The sequence below is a fragment of the Spea bombifrons genome, chromosome 2, assembly GCF_027358695.1.
Source record: "Spea bombifrons isolate aSpeBom1 chromosome 2, aSpeBom1.2.pri, whole genome shotgun sequence".
Lineage (NCBI taxonomy): Eukaryota > Metazoa > Chordata > Amphibia > Anura > Pelobatidae > Spea > Spea bombifrons.
Window position 1 is genome coordinate 47,822,784 of NC_071088.1, and position 22,273 is coordinate 47,845,056.

General features: G+C 42.8%; 3 protein-coding genes across 3 annotated transcripts in view; 1 reads left to right on the forward strand and 2 right to left on the reverse strand.

Annotated features, from left to right (window-relative positions):
• Positions 1–2,968: 2,968 nt before the first annotated feature.
• Positions 2,969–9,401, reverse strand: PPIL1 (peptidylprolyl isomerase like 1). The gene is made up of 4 exons (XM_053457820.1): positions 9,182–9,401; positions 8,937–9,091; positions 4,742–4,810; positions 2,969–3,526 (listed from the first exon to the last, which is right to left on the reverse strand). The coding sequence occupies exons 1-4, from the start codon at positions 9,235–9,237 to the stop codon at positions 3,306–3,308; spliced, it is 501 nt and encodes a 166-aa protein (XP_053313795.1). The 5' UTR covers positions 9,238–9,401; the 3' UTR covers positions 2,969–3,305.
• Positions 9,402–9,500: 99 nt separating this feature from the next.
• LOC128475328 (uncharacterized) lies at positions 9,501–18,008 on the forward strand. The gene is made up of 6 exons (XM_053457819.1): positions 9,501–9,570; positions 12,870–12,936; positions 13,670–13,727; positions 15,257–15,951; positions 16,821–16,988; positions 17,325–18,008. Exons 2-6 carry the CDS (start codon positions 12,918–12,920, stop codon positions 17,390–17,392), a joined length of 1,008 nt encoding a protein of 335 aa, XP_053313794.1. The 5' UTR covers positions 9,501–9,570; positions 12,870–12,917; the 3' UTR covers positions 17,393–18,008.
• Positions 17,685–22,273, reverse strand: part of CELSR2 (cadherin EGF LAG seven-pass G-type receptor 2) — a 41,240-nt gene continuing 36,651 nt past the window's right edge. The window contains exons 33-36 of the mRNA XM_053457821.1: positions 21,414–21,581; positions 21,216–21,317; positions 19,663–19,834; positions 17,685–18,039 (exon numbers count right to left, since the gene is read on the reverse strand). Of these exons, the coding sequence (XP_053313796.1) occupies positions 18,012–18,039; positions 19,663–19,834; positions 21,216–21,317; positions 21,414–21,581 (470 nt within the window). The 3' untranslated portion in view covers positions 17,685–18,011. The remainder of the gene's footprint in view (positions 18,040–19,662; positions 19,835–21,215; positions 21,318–21,413; positions 21,582–22,273) is intronic.

Genomic DNA, 22,273 nt, shown 5'->3' on the forward strand with positions numbered 1-22,273 from the left:
ACAGCTGCTATGCAGATTATACATTTGGGTCCCTGGGGTGGAGCAATTGGAGAGCAGGATGGGCCAATGCTTCGTTTCCCCATGCTGTGGAAATTCCATGCCGGGTTTTCCAGGAGGCAAGAAGTCTGCAGGATCCGGTCCGGGATTTCTATGAGGCCGGCATCAGGCACAGGTGCTGGGCATTAAAAACCCCTGGAGCCTGATACTCAGGAAGACTGTTGGGGGAAGAGGAGGTTCCCTGTGCTCCCAGGGCAAGGAGAGGCCCTGAAGAAGACAATCCCTGAGCCAAGCGAGGCAATACCTGCCTGGACATTTTGTGTGTTGTCTGGGGGAGGTAGTGGGTGATTAGGCTGGTCAGTCTGGACCAGCATAGTTAAGTTAGAGGGGGCTCCAATTGGGAGCTAGGTTTTATTTTTATGATTTGGTTTTTGGGGTTTAAGCGGTTAAAATAAAGTGCTGTTTTGTTCAAAGCTGCTGTTCCTGACTCTGATTGCCGTAGAGGACTGTGCTTAGGACCCCTAAAAGTGACATGTATGGCCCTCATGCTATAGGGTTTGTCACAGTGTATATAAATAATAATAAAAAAAAAAACATTTGGGGCAATAAAAGTGGTTTGCCTGGGATACTAGTTGGTCAAAGAATGGGCTGCAACCAATGATTATTTTCATAATCGATTAGTTGGCCGATTAGTCGGATGAAAAAATAAATGTACATTTTTCATTTATTTAAAATCGTTTAATGAACTGGATATTAAAAACAGCAGAATAAAAAAACGAAGAAAAATGCATTTCTTGTTTTTATTTCCCAGCCTGCCCCCCCCTGTATGCCTTATACCCTCAGATATGCCACTCCGCCCTCCCTAGATATGCCTTATACCCCTATATGCCAGTGCTTCCCTGATATGCCACTGTGCCCTGATATACCTTATAACCTCCCATAAGCCACTCTGCCCACCCTCCCTATTTGCCACTCTGTATTTGCTCTGAAAAAAACCCTCATTTTATATTCGATAAAATCAATTCAACCCATCCATAATGACATTTGTTGGTGTAAATATGTAATTTATATGAACACCATTTTGTATTAAATATACATCTTGTTATAGACACTTTTGCCAATGTAGACAAGTCTTGGTGATGATTTATTTCTCATCCTTAACCCCTTCGTTCCCCTATAGACGTACCAGGACGATCAAAAAACGCCCACAAAGAAACCCCTATGGATATCCCGGTACGTCCAGCCCTTCGTGCAGCGTCAGGGACACATCCCTGCCGCTGCACGGGAGACCAGGCTGTCGTTTGACAGCCTGGACTCCCCACTGACAGCAGAAGCTGGCTTTCTGCTGTCCGATCGCCTGTAACAGCTTCCGGCATGAAAGCCGGTAAGCTGTTACCGGTAAACTGCCCGATCGCGCAGTTGCAAACGCGCGATCGGGCATTCCCTTCCGGGTTGCGTCACTGCTGACGTAACCCGGAAGGTCATCGGAGGACAGGATATCCCCTGCGGGGATATCCTGCCCTCCGATGAGGCACAGAGACGCTACGATCTCTATGCAGGTCTGTGAGGACCTGCATAGAGATCACAGTGTGATCGGTGCAGGGGGATCGCGGGGAGGGGAGTTAGAAACCATCTCTCTCACTCCCCCTCCCGTCCTGTAAATGAAAAGCTGAAAAAAAAAAAAAAAAGATAATTCATTTAAAAAATAATATTAAATAAATCATTAAAATAATAATATAAATAATACAAAAAAAAATTATAATGTGAGCTGTGATGTCACTGTGACATCACTGGCATGTTCAGGAGGTCCCTAGGAGGACCTCCTACCATTACTGTGTAAAAAAAAAAAAAAAATATAAAAAATACAAAAAAAATGTAAAAAAAATTTAAATAAAAAAATTAAAAAAAAATATATAAAAAAAGATAATAAAAAAAATTCTTGAAAAAAACCTTACATCCCATTGCCCTAGCATAACATCTAGCCAGTATAACCCTCCTGCCCCCGTTCACAACCCCCAAAAATCTATATAAATTAGGTATTTCTGAAATCAGGACACCTGAATTGATAAACTTGGAGGGGATTTTCCATCACTTTACCTAATTTTGTGAGGATTCAGAGGGAAAATGTAAAAAAAAATTAGTTTATTTTCTAATCTTCGCTAGTTTTTACTAAATTTCTCATTCTAAATTTTCAGCTAATCATCCAACTATGGTATCAAACGAAAGCTCTATCTCTCCTTGAAAAAACAATATATAGTTTATATGGGTACACTATTCATAGGAACAGAGAATAATCGCTAAACCGACATACCCCAAAAATGGCAAAATTGCTCTGGGCTTTGAGGTACCAAAAACCCCTGGGATTGAAGGGGTTAAGCAACGAGATAACATATGTTTACTTGTCCGTATGCTAGGACGATATTTACTCTTGTGTAAATAAGAACTTTTGACCTTAGTCTATATTTGATGTGGATTAGTTGTACCTACTATATGGTGAGTGTTACATTTTTCTTTGTGAATGGTTTTGTAGCAGTCTCCCTGAAACAGTATTTAAACTGCTCGCAACAATGAATAAATTGAGAAGTGACTGAGAACGAACACCTTGTGTGTGTCTGAATTATTTATGTATCGCAGATATCCGCGCTTGCCACTCTGAAGTTTCTGCAGATTTACTCAAGAGCTCCCGGGAGGCTTTCGGCTCAAGAGAGGTGTCCCCCATAAGAGGGGCGAAACATTTTCAGTTGGCAACAATTTTCATTATCGATTTTATCGATTCGTACAGACCCACCTCGTCAATGCATTTGAAATTAGTTGTAGGTTTTAGGATGGAGCTAGGAAACATGCCAGACTGTTAAGGAGCCTTTTGGGTCATCACACAGCAACAGGATGGCATAGGTTTGCAGACAAAGGTGATGAGATTGTTAGGTTTGCACAGAGCAATGCATGAAAAATAATATAGAATAGAACAGAATAAATGTATAAAAAGGGAAGTTTTATTTCCGTTTAAAAAAGTATAACATCAATAACAGGGAAACTTACAGCTAATGTAAGCATTATGCAAATGACACAGAAAGGGCACTGTAAAGCTTCATTGCCTGAAATCATGCACCGTGAAGAGAAGACAAAAAATGAATATTAAAAAACACAAAAAGGTATGTGGTTCCCTGCACAATACAGTTGCAAGTATTTGATGATTGGAGGTATTCACATTTCTCTACAGAGGTTCAGGGGGCTCTCACATTTAGAGCATCTTCTTACAATATCCTAAATAGACAAAACTTAATAATAGATACGCTACAGGAGGACATTCAGCTGGATGGATAAGCACGCAGAATTCTAACATCATCAATTGGTCGGTCCTGAGCATCTGTTTCAACCATCCCCAGACGGTTAAGCGTCCCAAGTCCCTGTGACACACGGCCAAAAATGGTATGTTTGCCATCCAGCCACTGAGAAGGTGCCAGCGTCAGAAAGAACTGACTACCATTACTATCAGGACCAGCATTTGCCATGGCAAGAATACCTGCACCTGTGGAGAGACCAAAATAAAAAAAACTTCATGACAAAGGGTTCTATTCACTAATTGAGGTTAGTTTCAACTCTCGGACATCACCACTATAAGGCTTGGTTTCCATTGGTTTTTTTTTTGCTAAAAACGCCTATAAAAACGCCAATAGCGCCACCTGGCGGTTTTTTGTGAAAAACGCATGCAGCCAGATGTTAGCTGTAATTCAATAGGAAATCGCAAAATGCAATATCCACTTGGCGTTTTTCTGTCTGGCGTTTTTTCAGTCCTCTTTGGCGTTTTTTCAGTCCTCTTTGGCGTTTTTCTGCTTTTTTGGGCTCTGTGGCAGTTTTTCAAAACTGCAGCATGTTGACACTCTGGTGTTTTTTGCAAGAAATCTTGGCTTTTTTTCTCCAATAGAAGTCTATGGGAGAGAAAAAACGCCATGAAAAAGCCATGTGGGTTTATTGCCTTGGCGTTTTTTATGGCGTTTTTTCCACAGTTACAATGCAGAGGATGGACCCAGTATCTGTGTGTCCTACGAGAAATAGGCTGAAAACAAACAGTTTCACACAAAACAAAGTCCTGGACTGGTTCATATTGAATTTTACACCATTTGGAACAAACATGCCATTACAAACAAACATACGCGACCGGATCCTGCGTGCCAAAAGCAACAGCAAACAATTTGCACCATCATTTGGGGCCAATCTTCCCAGAGGAGCAGACATTCGAAATAAAGCATGCCTTACAAACCACAGAAAAGAGACAAAAGGGTCTACCAAGTAAATGACATCAGGAGAGGGCAGATACTTGCCATTTATCCTAATCCCTTTTAGCTGGGTGAAACTTCTAACTTGTAAAGGCTGGAAAAACTGCCTAAGGTCAAAAAAAGCAATTTCCACAGAAAGGCTAAAACGCCAGAAAAAACTGCAGAAAAAACGCCAAAACGCAGGTAAATGCAGCGGCAGTTTTCTTGGCAGTTTTCCTGGCGTTTTTCATCAAGAAAAAAACGCCGGACAAAAACCCAAGTGGAAACCTAGCCTAAGCGTCTCATGGAAAGGATGAGCTGATGGACTCCAGTCACCCCTAAATGTGTAAAAGTCTTTACGTTTTCACCACAAAATATCATGAGTGCAGTCTGAACCTGTGTGCATGCAAACAGTCCTTCCTGCGGCTGTATTTATAAAAATGGCACCGAGGTAAAGATTAAGTTATGAAATGAATGGATTTAAAAACCTGTGAATTTCAGATCTGGATGAAACTCGTCCTCAAAATGCTTCCCGTAAATAGAGGCTCCTCCACGTCCTGACAAGACAAATAAACAATTAAGATATTCAATTAAAAATGCATTTTACATTAAACCCACTCTCCCAACAAAACAAAGATAATGAGCACAGGATATACATTTTAAAAGACATCAATACGCATGTTTATCGGGGTTAACATCAACTAGGCACGTTATACTGGAGCTTTTGTTATGAGAACTTTCAGATACTGTCATTTTTAAGAAGCTGCACTTTCCACACAAGACGGCTAGCTTGGCAGCGATCCGTCTGCAGGCTAGGCCATTATGGGGATGTGGGTGTGAAAGGGTTAAAGCCCCTCAGACTTTTCGGTCATTCTCCATGCAGCCCACAGATCAGACGCACTACATCCAAAGATTTTTCTTCGGTGTCCCAAAACCACTCCCTGATGCACTACCAAGTTATATTCAGGGCCTTTTACGTACCAAAGGAAGCTTTGGGAATATTAGGAGTACAGTTTGGTAATGCAAAGACTCCGTTTACAAAAAAGGTATAAGACACAAAAACCTATATATACAGAATTATCCCAATAGCCAGTGCAGAGCTGGGGAAGAAAATTCAGTCGAGGCCCAATCATAGCCAATACAGAATTTCCAAATATTGAAGTGTAAAAAAAGAAACGTAAAGGTTCCCTAGCAGACTCGGTGGTTTACAGTTGAGTTGTGGTTTCAATTCTTTGACTTTCCTATACATTTTAAAGCCCCATCCCTAATACAATTCTGCTGCAGGCTGCCACTGTACAAAACCTTTTGTCTTGTTATAACATTTGCTATAACATTGTTATGGCACTTCATACATATATATATATATATATATATATATATATATATATATATATATATATATATATATATATATATAGGCTTGACAAATTTGTTATAAATGTAGGAGTCAGCTAAAAAAGTTAGGAGCCAGGACTTTTTTTGCCCCTGCACCCACACTTTGCCCAGCACTCAGTCTCACACTATGCCCCAGCACTTTGCCCTGCACCCACACTTTGCTCTAGAACTTTGCCCTGCACCCACACTTTGCCCAGCACCCACACTTTGCCCAGCACCCACACTTTGCCCCAGCATTTTGCCCTGCACCCACACTTTGCCCCAGCACTCACACTTTGCACCCACACTTTGCCCCAGCACTCAATCTCGAATTATTGATTGTTAACACCAATCACAGTCCTGCCCAGACATACCCAGGTTCCAGCATGCACTGGCTGACTTGGCATGATAGGAGTACATGCTGAAACCTGGCTTGCTGCTCCTCCCCCTTGTGTATTGATGCTGCACATCACTTAAAGCCCCATGTGCCATGCTCCTCCCCCCACTTACACAACCATACTATCACACACACACACTCATTCATATACCCACTCATGCACCCGCCTTCACCCCCTTACCTGCACTGCAGATCTCTCACACACAGACTTCCATAGGGGCCCTGCTGCTTCTATCTCTGTCTCTCTGCACGAACTTCTCTTGTCCCACCCACTGGGAGGAGGAACAGAGCAGTCATGTGACTCCTCTGGTTTCCTGCTTCCTGTGGCCACTCCAGCACAACAGACGCTGCTTGCACATTAAGAGCAATGCACAGCTAAGCAGTAAGGCCCCTGCGGGGATACATTTTTTTTATTTATTTTTTTTAATTTCGGCACCGGTTTGGCTCACAAACACCTAGACGCCAGGACAAAATTATCAGTCGCCATGGCGACCTGGGATTTGTCGAGCCCAGGTAAGAGGTGCAGGTAAGAGGTGCAGTAGCCAGATCACATTCACGGACAGCTGTTACGTCCTTAATGGGACTCGTCAGCATGACGTTGCGATACTGGCTTACTATTTGAGGCTTGGGGAAGCACAAGAAATACCGATAACAAAAGTTATAGCGGGTAAAGGTGATGGTGTGATTTATACCGTATTGGCTCGGATATAGGCCGGCCCCTAAAAGTTTGGTGCTTTTTTTAAAGAAAAAGTTTTTTTAATAGACATGCTGCCACTCTGTCCCCCCCCCCCGAGATATGCTGCCACTGTCCTCCCCACCCCCCCATGAGATATGCTGCCACTCTGCCATCCCCCCCATCCCGACTTACCAGAGCAGACTCCCGGTGTGTCTTGCGGGGCCGGCGGGGGACATCTACGCAATACGCATATACACATTCGCTGAGTGCCGGCACCGGAAGTTGTATACGCGTATTTCGTAGATGTCCCCCGCCGGCCCCCCAAGACACCAGGGAGTCTGCTCTGGTAAGTCTTGGGGGCAGAGGTAAAACGCATCGTGCGGACGTTCACCGGCTGCGGCGATGCGCGTAAACAACCTCCACTACCGGCACGTCTGCACGATGTGCTTTAACAATCTCCCTTGCCGGGACTCCCCCGGTGGGAATTCCCGGCAAGGGAGATTGTTAAAGCACATCGTGCAGACGTGCCAGCAGCGGAGGCTGTTTACGCGCATCGCTGCTGCCGGTGAACGTATGCGCGATGCGCTTAGACAACCTCCCGTGCCGGCACCCTCCCCCCCGTGGAAAGTGCTGGCAGGGGAGGCTGTCTGAGCGTATATGAGAGAGTAGGATGCAGGTCCCCTGCACCGCTGCGGGGGATCTGTATCCTAACCCTGCTGCCTGCCCGGCGCCCAGAACTGCATGTCCCGGGCGTCAGACCCCGAATATAGGCCGCACTCCCACTTTAAAGACTTAAAGTGGGGGGGGGGGAAGCGCGGCCTATATTCGAGCCAATACGGTATGTATGTATGTATGTATGTATGTATGTATGTATATATATATATATATATATATATATATATATATATATATATATATATACACACACATATATACACACACATATATACACACACACACACAATATCGGCATGTCTCGCAGGAGTTTCAGGGAGTTTAGCTAAACTCTCAGTACGCATGCCACTAGTTGCTTCATGCAGCACATGATCATGGAGAAGCTGCAGCTTCTCCTAAAGCAGAGTACCCGCCTCAATACAGTTTAAGAAATACTTACTCACAGCATACTTTAATATGCATGCTTTATTAGTGGGGCTGAATAAGACACTAGACTGTCCATTTAATACATTTAGGTTAATCGTTGTGCCGTGTTATTACTAACGTCGCCTGTTTGAGTAATAACACATTTCCAATATGTCAGGCACCCTTAGATCCCGCATGGATGCACTTCTTAGGCAGTTGGTTTTACTATGAGGTGGATTGGCCAGGTTTCCAGAAAATTATATGCCAGATTCTTTCTTTACCGAGAGGCTAGATCCTGTCATGTATCTGTATGACACCAAAATATCATGCAACCAAGCCTGCCCTTATAGAAAAAAGGCTGTAGAGTGGTTTTAATAGGTATATGCCAACCTTTGAATTCATATGATGGCCGAGTTACCATGTTATTAACTTTATTTCCATTAAAATGGAAAATCACTTCTAGGAACTTTTTTTTTTTTTAAACATTCGCTGCTTCCCAGTCTTGTAGAATATTCTTTTGGCTTGCCCACACTTCCAGGCGTCTCGAGCACTGCCTTCTGTGGGAATGACAGGGACCTAACAAGACCCCATAGCCCATAATAAAGCGCTAGCTGTAGCGCAAAACACATCAGGGGTTCTGCTGTATTGCCATTTGGATTTTTAATTCTATGCTTCTTGGTGTACCGTTTAGCACAGGTAGGCATTGTGATTCAGGATTAGTCGAAAGCTTTTAATAAATACAATTTGTTGGCAGTTCCCCTTTAAGAAATTCATTGTGGAGGATCGCATGGAACACAGCACCAAAAAAATAAGGCACCAGTTACTTACCTTTAAATAGATAACGCAAGAAGCATACCTTCTCCGACACTATATTTCATAAGGGCAACCTGGGTTTTGTCTAAAAATTAATACTGCAGGGCAGTGTTAAAATCAGCGCTGACATACGCAATACATTTTTAGGCGTCTTCAGGAGATGACTTCAGGAGTCATCTAGCCACCCTAATCTTAATAAGCAAGGTATAACTTCATATTGTGACTTGCCTTAGTATGACAGACTAAATGGAATATATCATAGAGTATACATAGGAGAGTGCCTGGATTTGTGGTACATGCATGAGCACAGTGGAAAACTTAAGAAAAAAAATTAGATCCAAACCTGTTCCTGTTGGATCTCCTCCCTGAACCATGAAGTCTTTGATAACCCTGTGGAACTTGGTCCCGTTATAATATCCTCTTCGGGCAAGCTCTGCAAAATTCTTGCACGTTCTAGGGGCGTGAAGCCAGTATAACTCCAAGGTGATAGTGCCCATACTGAAACACAAGAATTCAGCACGTACAACCAAGTGAGTCAATTATCCGACAGTATCAAAACAATCCAGTGCATCGGTGGGTTTTCCATACCTGGTCTCAAGAATCAGATGGGACGGAGTCCACGTGTCCGGGGGTATTCCAGACATCCCTGATCACAGACACTTTTCTGTTACTATACCAGGGAGACTCACATGCGCTCCAACTTGGTACGCATGAATAAGCTTGTTTCCGCGTTCCACGCCTCGGTTTCCTTCCATCCAATCAACGGCCTGTTGACGTCATTAGTGGCCAATAGCGGATGTGAAAGCAAAGCAAAGACTATTGTTAGCGGCGTTCCAATTTGCCCATTTGACACTGACAAAGAGCGTGCCGGAACACAATGTAAATTAATTAAATGGGCGGGAAGAGTTTTGAATTTTAGCCCGCTGATCAAGTCGGGGCGTGGCCAAGCACGACGGACTGTAAGCAGCTAGTTGGGGGTAAGTTCTCGATTTATGAGAGGCAAATTGTACTTGAAAAGTGACCCTAGATATGTGTAACATGCTTGAGCATCTGTTGGGCATCTTGGGCATCTGTTGGCGCCACATCGTTGTGCTGCAGTGCCAATGCTGAGGTAGTGTGTTTATGTCTGAGGGTTGATTGTTCTATACGTCATGTATTGGCTTAGGAGCACTCCGGTATACCTATAATCTTACCGAATTTACCATTCCCTGGGTTTCTACGGGAAATGACTCCCGGTTTTGCATGAATGTAATTGCTGCCTTGTAGCATTCATCTTTTTTTTAATCGCATTCCATTTCACCACTTCATGGCTGCGGGCTGTTTGCACTGCAACTTTTTGGCGTTGTGGTGGTGAGACAGACATATTTGTACATGTACAGCACGATATGTATTAAAACTGCAATATAAAAAAATGCACAGAAATAACTTTACAAACCCTGCTGTATGTTCAGCGACGTCTGGAAGTAATATCCCACGTGAGCAGGGTTTTTTTAAATTTAATATTTTTGAGGGCCATAATGCTCCCTTACACGATACACTATACTGTTTTTGCTCAATTATAAGACAAGGTTTTTTCAGAGCAGATGCTAATTAGAGGTCTGGCTACAAGCCTAAGGTCCAGATCCAGCGCTGCAGGGGACCCGGACCCTTCTCTCTGGCAGCCTCTGCTGCTGCCGTCACTTCCTCTTGGGGCTTCTATGATCGAGCGCCGGCATCAAATGACCTTCCGGTGCTCCACCATAGAACCTCCCCGGGGGAGGTTGTCTGTGTGCGTCCTGCAGCCCAGGGCTTGATTTGAAAACAAATTTATTTTTAATCTAGGAGCCAGCTAAAAAAGTTAGGAAACAGGATTTTTTTTTTTTTGCCCCAGCACTCACACTTTGCCCGGTTATTCAGTAAGCGCGGCTTGCGGTCGCTATGGGGAGGAGTGGGGTATAAGTGGTTGTGGTAAATGGGGAGGGGCTTGTGGGGGTGGAGCCTGGGGCGGCAAAATTATGTTTTATCCTAGGGTGGCAAAAATCCTTGCACCAGCCCTGCCTGCACTCGCACTTTGCCCTGCACTCGCACTTTGCCCTGCACTCACACTTTGCCCTGCACTCACACTTTGCCCTGCACTCACACTTTGCCCTGCACTCACACTTTGCCCTGCACTCACACTTTGCCCCAGCATTTTGCCCTGCGCTCAGGGCCGGCGCCACCTATAGGCAAAGTAGGCGCTCGCCTACACAGTGATTGTTTCTTGGTTGGTAAAGAGTCTAAAAAGAAGGAGACTGTTAGTTCTAGTGTCACTGTAGGTGCACCACATTAAAACAAAGGTTTTATGTTTTAGAATGGAAAGAATATGTAGGTGAATCTTTGATGGTCTGGACATCTTTAAATTTCTCCTGGACTCCATCTAATTAGTTGAGATCTGCTAAAGTTAATGCATTAGTGCATTAATGTCAGAGGAAACCACTATGATGCTCCTCGGTTGTGGCACATGTATTGAAGGAGAAACTGCAAGCGGACTTTAGCTCTCTGTCTTCAGATCTTCTCAACAGATTTACCCCTTCTACCTTATCTCAAACATGTAATTCCCTAAACTTGCTACTTCTCTCTATAACTTCACCCTCAGATCTGCTTTTGACAATGAAGCCCCAACTACTACTACTCTCTCTTCTTAATGCATGCGTTTTCAACCCTGGTACATGTCATTAAACCTGAACCTTTGATGTTGTTCCCGCATTGCTGAACGTAGTTGGTGGAAGTTTCATTCTATGTCTGACTTCCAGCACCATAAAATCATGCTGTTCCTTCTACTCTGCTCTCACCCTTGCTAAAGAAACCTACTTCACCTCCCTGTCTTGTAACCTGCAATTCCCTTCACCTTATTATAACTACCCCTTCTGCTAGCCTTACTGGTTTTGATTTTTTTCAGTTTTATTATTGAAGTATGTGGCAATTAGATGTGAATTATCTGCTCAGTCCCCCTCCTGCCCTTGCTGTCCCTCTTACTCCACACCCTCCTATATGTTGAACTCCCCCTCTTCTACACTTAACAAATTCTCTTGTCACTGAAGGTGAGGTTCATGTCGCTCTTCTTGTCCAACCACATTTCCCCTTGACCCGATCCCTTGTCACCTTAGTCTCTCTCATTTGCTTTTCTCTCTACACTAGCTCATATCTTCTACCATTCTCGCTCTATTGGATGTGTCCCATCCTCCTTCAAACATGCTACCACCCCTACTATCTTGCAAAAGCCCCGCGTTTCGCTCTCGACATTCTACAGTGACCGCCCTTACTGAAGTTACTAATGACCTACCTGCTGCTAAATCCAAGGGACACTACTTAATGCTAACGCTATTTGACCTCTCTGCTGCTTTTGAGGCCGTGGACCACCTTCAAACTCTTGGTTCACATCCTAGCTTTCTGATTGTACCTTCGTCTCCCTCTCCAGTACACTACCTCACTTGGCAAACTAATCTCAATGGGGCTGCAACTAACTTATTTTTTCGAATAATCGGATAACAATATGTAAATTTTTCGTTTATTTAAAATAATTTAATGAACAAACTGGATGTTAAAAACAAACTGCAGAATAAAGCAAGCTGCAGCCGGCGAACGTTGCGCAATGCGCACAGACAACCTCTGCCGCTGCTGGCCGGTACTTCTGCCGGTGGAGCACCGGAAGGTCATGTCACGCTGGTGCTCCATCGTAGAAGCCCCGGCAGAAGTGGAGGACTGAAGCGGAGGATGTCTGCACGCATTGCACAGATGCCCACTGGCTGCCAGAGAGGAGGATCCAGGTCCACTGCAGCGCTGCTGGGGATCTGTATCATAGTGTTATTATCCGACCTTTGTTTGAGGTCGGATTATAACACGAGGGGTATTTTTCAGAGCGTTCGCTCTAATCGATAATGAAAATCAGTGGCGGGAAATTTCATTATCGATTAGTTGTTGCAGCCCTAAATCTCAACCTTTTGGGTTTCAATACAATCTATATGCCGAGGACACCCAGATTTACCTATGCCAATCAATCGCTCGCTAGCTCTCACGCGCACTCTAAATTAACACCACTTTAGTCCATGGAACCGATATGTTTATGTAGTTTAATTCAGGGCATGACTGCAACCTGTGATTTTTAATCACCACAATCATTTTGTAGTATGTGATACATGTGTAGTCGGGGGCAGTGTCATTCAAGTCATAAGGAGAAAACAAAACACAAAAGTATTTTTACTCTTACAGTGCTGATTGGATTCACTGATCAATGTCAAAGTCCTAATTTATTTTGCAGGAACATACATGGAAAAGTGGTAAAAAGTAGAATTGACAGAAACAGGTGATGGATAGCATGCTTAGAGGTAAGATGCACACCTGGCAAATGTTTTTTGAAAGCTTGCAAATAACCACAAGTACACTATATGATTAAAAGTGGACACCCCTGTTCATTGAGTTTACGTTTTTTAGCCAAACCCATTGCTAACAGGCTTATAAAATCAAGCACACGTGCAATCTCTATAGACAGACGTTGGCAGTAGAACATGGGTCATACTGAGGAGATCAGTGACTTTGAACGTGGCTGCCACCTTTGCCCCAAGTCTGTTTGATAATTTTCTGCTATGCTAGATCTGCCCGGTTTATCGTAAGCGTTATTATTGTGAAACGGAAGCGTCAAGCAGTAACCGCTCAGCCACAAAGCGATAGACCATTCACTAAGTATGGCCACTGTTGCTCGCAACAGAGTTCCAAACTGCCTTTGGAAGCTGCATTAACAAAAGGACGGTGCGAGGTGGTCAAGCAGCTGCACGCAAGCCAAAGGTCATCTATGGCCAATGCCAAATAGTATGCTGGAGTGATGTAAAGCACACCACCACTGAACTTTGAAGCAGTAGAAACGTGATAAATCACACTTCTCTGTCTGGGAGTCTGATGAATGAATCTGTGTTAGGTGGGTGCCTACTGTAAAGACTGGTGGAGTAGGGATAATAATTTGGGGCTGTTTCTCAGTGTTTGGGCTATATCCCTTAGTTCCAGTGAAGGGTTATGTTAATGCTACAACATATAAAGACACTATTATGGTCTATTCTCTTGCAGATTGTACTTTCATCACTGATGAAACATTTGATTTTGACCCATGCTCCTCATCTGACAGGTAACAGCCTCATTTCCTTAACGTCATGCTTTACATATCTCAAGGTGCCTTACATTGTGCTGCATGGGGGAAGTTGAGGTAATAGGTTTAGGGAAGCTAGCTCTGGATTTGCTTGACCCAGCATGTCTGTGGTTGGATATAGACTCTAATGGGGATGAGCTGCACTTCAACGCTAAGGGTGCTCCTGTAGTGGAGGAGAAGCTGATTAGGGGAGATTTTAAACTAGTGTTGGGGTGAAGGTAGCATTAAAGGGGGTAGCTAGTGTAGGTTCGGAGTAGGGCTTAGGCCTAGGAAGTTGTGAAAGGCATAGTAACATCAGCATATGGCTACAGAAATGGCTAAATGGTAAACAGCATATGGTGACAGATTGAAAATTTGTAGCCAGAGTTTTCAAATCCCTGTAGTTTAGGAAATATTATCCTGTACTTTCTTCATTGGTAACAAGTGATAATGTGGATTTAGTGGTAGCTACTGAAACTGGTACAATGAGCAAAACTATGAGCCCCAGTGCAAGTACTGGCCTGCAGCAGCAGAGGTTGTCTGAGCGCGTTGTGAAGATGTTCACGGGCTGCCAGAGAAGGGGATCCCCTGCAGCGAGGCAATGGACCTGTATCTATCCTTATCACCATATGTCTGGCTATATATCTGGTTTCTATGCTAATTAAACAGGATTTAAGTATCTATAGGATTTGTGTTTATCTTTTGGTAGTCTGTATCATCAGATCTCGTTTTTATGCTGACTGACTTCTGTTTGTTTTGCCTATATATTGTTAAATAATTGAGGGGGTAGAGAAGTTTGCGAACTGGATTCTTGACAAGTGTGTACACTTGAATAAAGCTCTTGCTTATTCAACTTGTGGACCCAGTGTCATCAAACTTCTTGCCAACATTCACAGGTTGTTTGGACACTTTCTTTTGACTGGGTCAGCTAGCAGTAGACATCTTAAATTCTTTACAAGGATTATGTTTTAGGCAATTGGCAGAGGAGCCTGTACTATATGTAGTGTTTGGGCTCCATCATCAGAGGTTGTGCTGCACCACATTAAAACAAGATTTATTTACTTTAGTTTTTTGGCTGATTTTTTTTCTTTCTTTAAACTGGATATATATGAATGAGTTTTTGATGGTCCGGACATCTTTAAATGGCATCCAGGAGCAAGGCGGGAGGACATTGCATTAAACTTGTTCATAAGGCTTAAAGGTAACGGCTCTCTAGAAAATACTCTGCCCAAAAACCTATCATGACAGCATAAAGAAGGTAGCAGTGTGCACTCCTGCGCGGACTGTTACCTAGTGGTTCCTGGTACAGGGGGCCCTCCCACCCAAGGCAGTTCTCTGGCACCACCATTAACCCTCCCAGTTTATGAATGCAAGGATCCATTCATGTATATTGAGTGCTGCGGATTGGTCAGTGACAAGTTAGCCACAATCAGTAAGTTGAAAGAAAGAAAACTGGAGTGTTGGTGGGGTGGGAATATGGAGTGGCGGACATTAAGTTATTAAGCAAATTATTATTTTTTTTTTTATAGCAGTGATGAGGAAGAGGTCTCCCTATATTGTCCTAGTCCTGTATCTCGCCTTGTTGGGCATCCTGTTAATATGAATGTAAAAAGTAAAGGAGAGTCAACTCTATTATTGCAATGGAGCCCACTGAGTGCCCAAAACATGGAGGAAATTACAAGAGAGGCCAACAGGCTGGCTATTGCATTGGAGAAGGAGAACATGGGAAAAAATTCCTCACGGTATCAATCAAATAGTATTTCCTTCCAGCATAAAATAGCCACCATCTACAGCTTGGAGAACCAAACAGAGGTTTCTTTGCGTGGTGAGCAACTGCAACATTTCTCCACCTCTGTGGCCTTGCTAAAAGACACTCCAGCTCCTAATCAAATTTCCTCATCAGAAATGAGTATCACTTCACATGGGCCTCAAACGCTATTTCTTTCAAAAAGCGCTACTAGTCTTCGGAGTCCACGCAGAGAGACCTATGTGATTAAAGATAGTCCAAACCGGTCTTTTTTGCCCAATGTGGACCTTGTCACACCACCCATTGTTGAGCACCATGAACTTTCCTATGAAAACACTCCAGAAAAAGTGAAAAATGGAAGCGGCGCTGTAAGGGACTGTGTGTCGCAAGGCAGGCCTAAGAGTCAGAATCCTGGCGGTCTGTCTAATGTGAGGACCCGTCAACTACACCCGTGCCCTGTTGGCAGATTTTCAGCAGGTAATGTGGATTACTGCGTGTCATTAGCATATACCGTATTGGCTCGTATATAGGCCGCCCCCGTATATAGGCCGCACCCTAAAAGTTTGGTGCTTTTTTAAAGAAAATTTTTTTTCTTTAAAAAAGCACCAAAAAAACATGCTGCCACTCTGTGTCGTCGTCCCCCCCCGAGATATGTTGCCACTGTCCTTCCCCCCCCCCGAGATATGCTGCCACTGTCCTCCTCCTTCCCCCCCCCCCGAGATATGCTGCCACTCTGCCCCCCCACGACTTACCAGAGCAGACTCCCGGGTGTCTTGCGGGGCCGGCGGGGGACATCTACGCAATACGTGTATACAACTTCCGGTGCCGGCACTCAGCAGCCGGTGACCGTCCGCACGATGCGCTTAGACAACCTCCCGTGCCGGCACTCCCCCACCCCCGCGGAAAGTGCTGGCAGGGGAGGCTGTCTGAGCGTATCGGAGAGTAGGATGCAGGTCCCCTGCACCGCTGCGGGGGATCTGTATCCTAAACCTGCTGCCTGCCCGGCGCCCAGAACTGCATGTCCCGGGCGTTTGGCGCTAGACCCCGAATATAGGCCATATATTTATTTATTTTCTTATGTTCCGGTTTTTCAATCACCTAGACATTACGAATGTATGTACAGAGAACTCTTTGGTATTCATTATTTATATACGTATGGCTATAGCAAACAGATAAAACTATTTAATAAAACCATTAAATCTATTGGAACATGTATTTTCTAACATTCTTTGGAAAACACGGCAAAGTAACTGCTACAGTATTGAAGGATCCACTGGCACAATTACTTTAGGTAACCACTTTAGTAATGTAATATAATGAGGTTTTTTTTATTTTTCCTATGCCAGATAAAACTTCAACCTCACATGTGCGTGCCTCGTACCGGCCTTGTGGCACTTCGGCTGCTAAGACTCATCTGCCGATTCCTAAATCCTCAGGGACTCTTGCCTATGGTAATACAAAACAGTCAGGCCAGAGAGTGGTTTCAGGGGCTGTGAGACCTTCTGCACAGAGAGGTGAGTACCTGCCATTTTGAGCGAGTAAATCAATAAAGGGAATAGAAGATTTTTATCTGTAGAAAGATTGTGAACAAATGTTTGCTAAGTCACTGCATTAATATTGCACTAATAAACTCTCTTTTCCCTTCTGTATTATTATTGAAACTTGTGTAAAATGTGATGTGCTAATTACTGACAATGTTTTCTTTTCTGTACAATTAAAATGTCATTCAAAAATTCTAATAAAAAGAATGTTGAACATTTTGCGCGAGTAAGAATAGATCTTATATCTATACTGCATGTTAACACCCAACTTGCATTAATACGTTTTTTTTTTGTCCCCCCCCCCCCCAGGATCTCTCCTGAGACCACCGTCCCATTTTTCAGCGCATACAAAATTAATCCTCAAACCGCCACGCTAAGGCAATTTGTGGGAAACTTTTACCTTCCCTTCATCATCTTACCTGTGTGATATTAATTCTTGAAGGCCGCGTTTTTTGACCTGTGTGGAAATCCAACCAGTAGTCTTTCAAAGACAACTAAGAACCAAAATACTTGGAAGTCCTTGTTGCCTTTTCCCTCAAGGAAGTTTTCACTACCATTGTGCTTTACCCAGATGAGTTATCGTATCAGCTTGGCATCACGGTGGAATAACTTGAATTGTAAGAAATACCACCCATGTTGGTGAAATAAGAGCATGCCAACCAACCAAAAGAAAAAAAAAACTACATATTTTATTTTCATACAAACAAAAGCAGGTTCATATTTACAGCCTGGTGCAAACAAAACTGTACAGATTGGCATTAAACCCATTCTCTGGCTGGACAACGGTGATCAAGTCACAATCGTTTGCGGTTGAGTCGTTGGCATCGGTTTCTTTCATCTTGGAGGAGAGAAGCACGCAGTGAACATCATCTTGCTTAGATGGACGTCTCATCGCTCCTAGTATGATGAAGGGGGTGGGGAATGGTGAGGTAAATGTAGCAGAAACCCAAAAAAAAGCATTCATGATAATGAGTGTTCATAAGGGAAAACAAAGGGTTAATGACGAAAATTAAAGAAAAGAAACCTGAACAGAAAGAGAGAAGGAGGAATTAGTGAGAGCATGTGGGGTCATATTTGCCCTGTAGAAAGTTAGTTGTGTATCATAAAGGACACATTTGAAAGTGCGAGAGGGATAGGAGTTAAAAAAAAAAACAAAAAAAAAACTGTGGTTTTCACTTTGACCAAATATCCAACACGGATCCATTTTGCAGCTATTGTACATATTTTTTATGTAGTATATTTTAAGTACTCTTCCAGCATTTTTAGGAATTATACATAATTACTATGATTTAAAACATTCTGTAAGTATTCAAGAGCAACGGAAACATAGAATCTCATGGCAGATTAGAACCAGTCTATTTAGTCTGTCCATTTTCCTGATGTAAATAAATCTCAAGGACTTGGTCATGTCTTAGGTTCATGATTGGTGTTAAGCCTCTCCCATGTTTAAATTCCCTGACTGTATTCACTGCTACTACTTTTGATAAAGAAAAGCTTCATGACCTCTAAGACTGGCCCTCTTGAGGCCTCACATTTCTTTATGACATGAAATTAACATGCACAAACACATGGATACTTCATGGCTTTTGGTTTGTGAACAAAACCACTGGGCGAACCTCAACATGTGTAACAGTACAAAGAATTTGATGGCAGATTAGAACCAGTCCATCCATTTGTCCTGATATAAATCTCAGGTTTAAACTGGTCTTTGATCTTACCTTAGTTTCAGGATAGTTTTATGCCTATCCCATGCATGTTTACATTCCCTTGCTGTATTAGCCTCTACCATGTCTGGGGACAGTATACTGAATGTATGTAGCAATACTATATTTTACCTTTTTAAGTACATATTTTATTACATACACTGTATATTTTGACTTTTTCAATTTGGGTAGATATACGTCTTATGAAATCCCTATTAAAAGTACAAATACTTCAATCTACCAGTGCTTGCCATGGGCTTTTTTTTTTTATTTTTTTTTTTAAATTGGAAGCTGTCCATCTAAATTTTTTTGTAAAATTTCAAAGCCTAACCTGAAGGTGCCACTCGAGCCGTCGTATGTGCTTGATATGCATATGACATGCTACCGTTTAAAAGCAGCACTCCGATCTCCCAGTCAGCTGCCACAACCAAAATACATATGAATCTGTTTTGTTGTGTTGCTCAGCTGTAACTTTCTTCTCTGGTTTTTTTTAGTGTACCCACACACATTCTAGATTTTTAGGGGGTTTCAGGACCAGGGGGCCTTCGTTTGGATACCACTAGTTAGATCATATTATATATAACTTCCTATAAAATATGGTGGAAAATTGACATTCTAACAAAAAATTCTGGTATATAGTGTAGAGGAGAGAAGAAAAAAGGTACAGAGCGGGAGAAGGGAGGAAGTGTGAGAATATAAGACATCATGGGAAACACAAATGCACATTCAGATAACAGTTGTTAGAGATGTCAGATGTATACATTCAATAGACAAATCATATTGGAGCCTATGGATAGAGCACAATTCTGGTGCAGTCACCATAGCAATAAATGTAATGTTCTTTGCACCACGGCTGTAGTTTACCCATAACCCCTGTGGTATATTTAAGTTAGAGCACTACATGACAGAACCATTAGTTAGCCGTCCACATCGATGGCACTTACTCTGATTCAGAGGACTCCCTGCCAGTGGTGCCTGTCCTGATGCTCATAGGGATGGGAGTGACTCCATTAAGCTGCTCTTGGAGGCTAGGCTTGGCTCTGGGTCCCTGTGATAAAGGCCGCAGTTCATTATGGATCCGGTTAATAGCAGAACGATGTTTCTTTTTCAGGATTCCTACAAACGGAAGTAAGACCTAAGTATCAAGCGTAACTATAGCTAATCACCGAACATTGTGTTTTGTTTTTTTGTAATACGTAATGATTAAACATGTCAAAATCATCGCTATATTCTTTAGCAAGCTTACTATGCACAATGTTGAGTTTATTGCAACCTCTGGCATGAAGAAGGCTGCACGTCTTAGCCAAAAGACACTAGAAAACGGTGCAATACCGTATTTGCTTGATTATAAGATGACGCCCCCCCCCCGAGATTTGAATATTAATTTAGGAAAAAAAGAAAGAAAAAGCCTGAATATAAGACTACTCTAAAAGAAAAAATTTTTACTAGTACATATTCATTTACATGTAAACTTTTTTCATTGTTGCATTTTTACTTTATTTCCTTTTATTTGCCAACCTGCCCCCAATTATGCACATCTGCCCCCCAGATATGCCTTATACCCCCTTATATGCCAATTTGCCATCAGATATGCCTCTTGACCCCATATTTTGCCACTGCCCCCCCAGATATGCATCATACCCCCTATATGCCACGCTGCCTCACTGCTATTCATTTTAACCCCCTATATGCCACTTTGCCTCCAGAAAGCCCTAATACCCCTCATATGCAGCAACTCTTACCCTCCCCAGACTTCCCTAGACTTCTCTCCGTGCTTCAGATTCCTTGGTGTGTAGTTGTGGCAGCCTCTGCCGCTCCTGCTGCCAGCACTTCCGATGGGGCTTCTATGAATTAGCAACGGAAGGTCATGGGACTCCGGCACTCCGTCATAGAAGCCCTGGCAGAAGTGCCGGCAGCAGCGGAAGTTGTCTGCGTGCATCGCACAGACCACCACCGGCTGCTGGAGAGGAGGATCGGGATCCTCCTCTCCAGCGCTGCGGGGGATCGGGATCTTAGTCTTGTAGTCAGACCTCTATTTAAGGTCTGATTAGAAGACAACCGCGAATATAAGACGATGGTTATTTTTCAGGACATTTGCTCTGGAAAAAAACCTTGTCTTAAAATCGCCCAAATACAGTAATAAATAAAAAAGGAACATCCAATGCATTCAGACAGTGAATGAGCAGATAGCAGTAACATTAAACATTCATAGTGATCTTTTATATTTAGGTAACATGTATTTACACAAGTGAAATTGTGGCACTGTTTTATCTTCAAGTGACTTAATGAGATGTTCTGTTTAACCTGCTTCCTTGATAAGCAGTCAGAAGTCTTATTTAGTTTGTATTTGTGATACCTGGGCAATTACTGGGGAGGATTTATGAGCCATAATAATCATAATTTTGATTTTACATAAGAAAAAAAACAGGACAGTGCTTATATTTTGAGCTCTCTTGTGTTTTACCATTTTAGATACATTGCAAGTAGAAATTCTCACCTTTCTGTGGCGGGCCCCCTGTCCTCTTAGGTGAGGGAACTGTGGGCTCTACTACATGGAGATCTCCATTCGCTAATGTCCCTTGAGAGGCAACATTATCCACTGGAGTGAAGAAACACAGAACAGCTATTTCATTACCTGCAAAGATCAATGCGCTTTCCTATAACATGTTGAGCACTAGATGCCTCTTACCAGTACCTTTAGGTGGGATTTGTAGCGGTTTCTCATTATTGAGGCTGCTAAGCCCATTCCAGCAGGGAACCCCAGGACCATCAACTTCATCCTCACTGTCAGAGGAATGACTGGAGGCAAAGGAGCAGCTGTGATCATCCTCCATTGACAGATCGCTGTCATCCGAGTCAGAGTCTGTGGGAGAAGTACAGGACTTTAAGCGACAGTACATTACTTAAATAGTGACTGTGGTAACGCATATAAGATGCCTTGTCGTCCTAGTCAGGTCTACACCAACAACGCATAGAAGATAAATTACACAGTTCAGGTGTTTTATAAAGACACTTCTATATATTTGTGGGGGCAGTAGAATTGTGGTTTGGTTTTTTTTGCACTTCACTACATTCGGTAGCTACTTAAAGGACAACTGTAGTGAAGGAAAAACAATTCTATAAAAATTCCACCATTCATTGTAATGCCTGTGACAGTAACAAAAATGGCTGCCCTACCTAAAAAAAAAATCAAAAAACTTTCCTATATCCTTTCCTGCAAAATGACTTTTATCAAGTTCAACCATTGTACTTATCCTTCCTGCTTTTGATCCAAAAGAAGGCAAACAGAACCCCAATAAAGCTATTTCTCCTTGGATCAAGAAGCTCTAAAATAGTAATGTTTATTCCATCATTTATAGCCCTGTATGTCCTGCTTTTGTAAAAAAGATAACTATCCAGACTCTTCTTGAAGGCATCTATTGTATTTGATAGAACCACTTTATTTTGGCAGTGAATTCCATACCTTTATTGCCCTTAATTGTAAACAATCCCTTCCTTTATTCACTCTTCCAGTCTCAGAGGATGACCTCTTGTTCATTGTCACTGGAGAGCTCT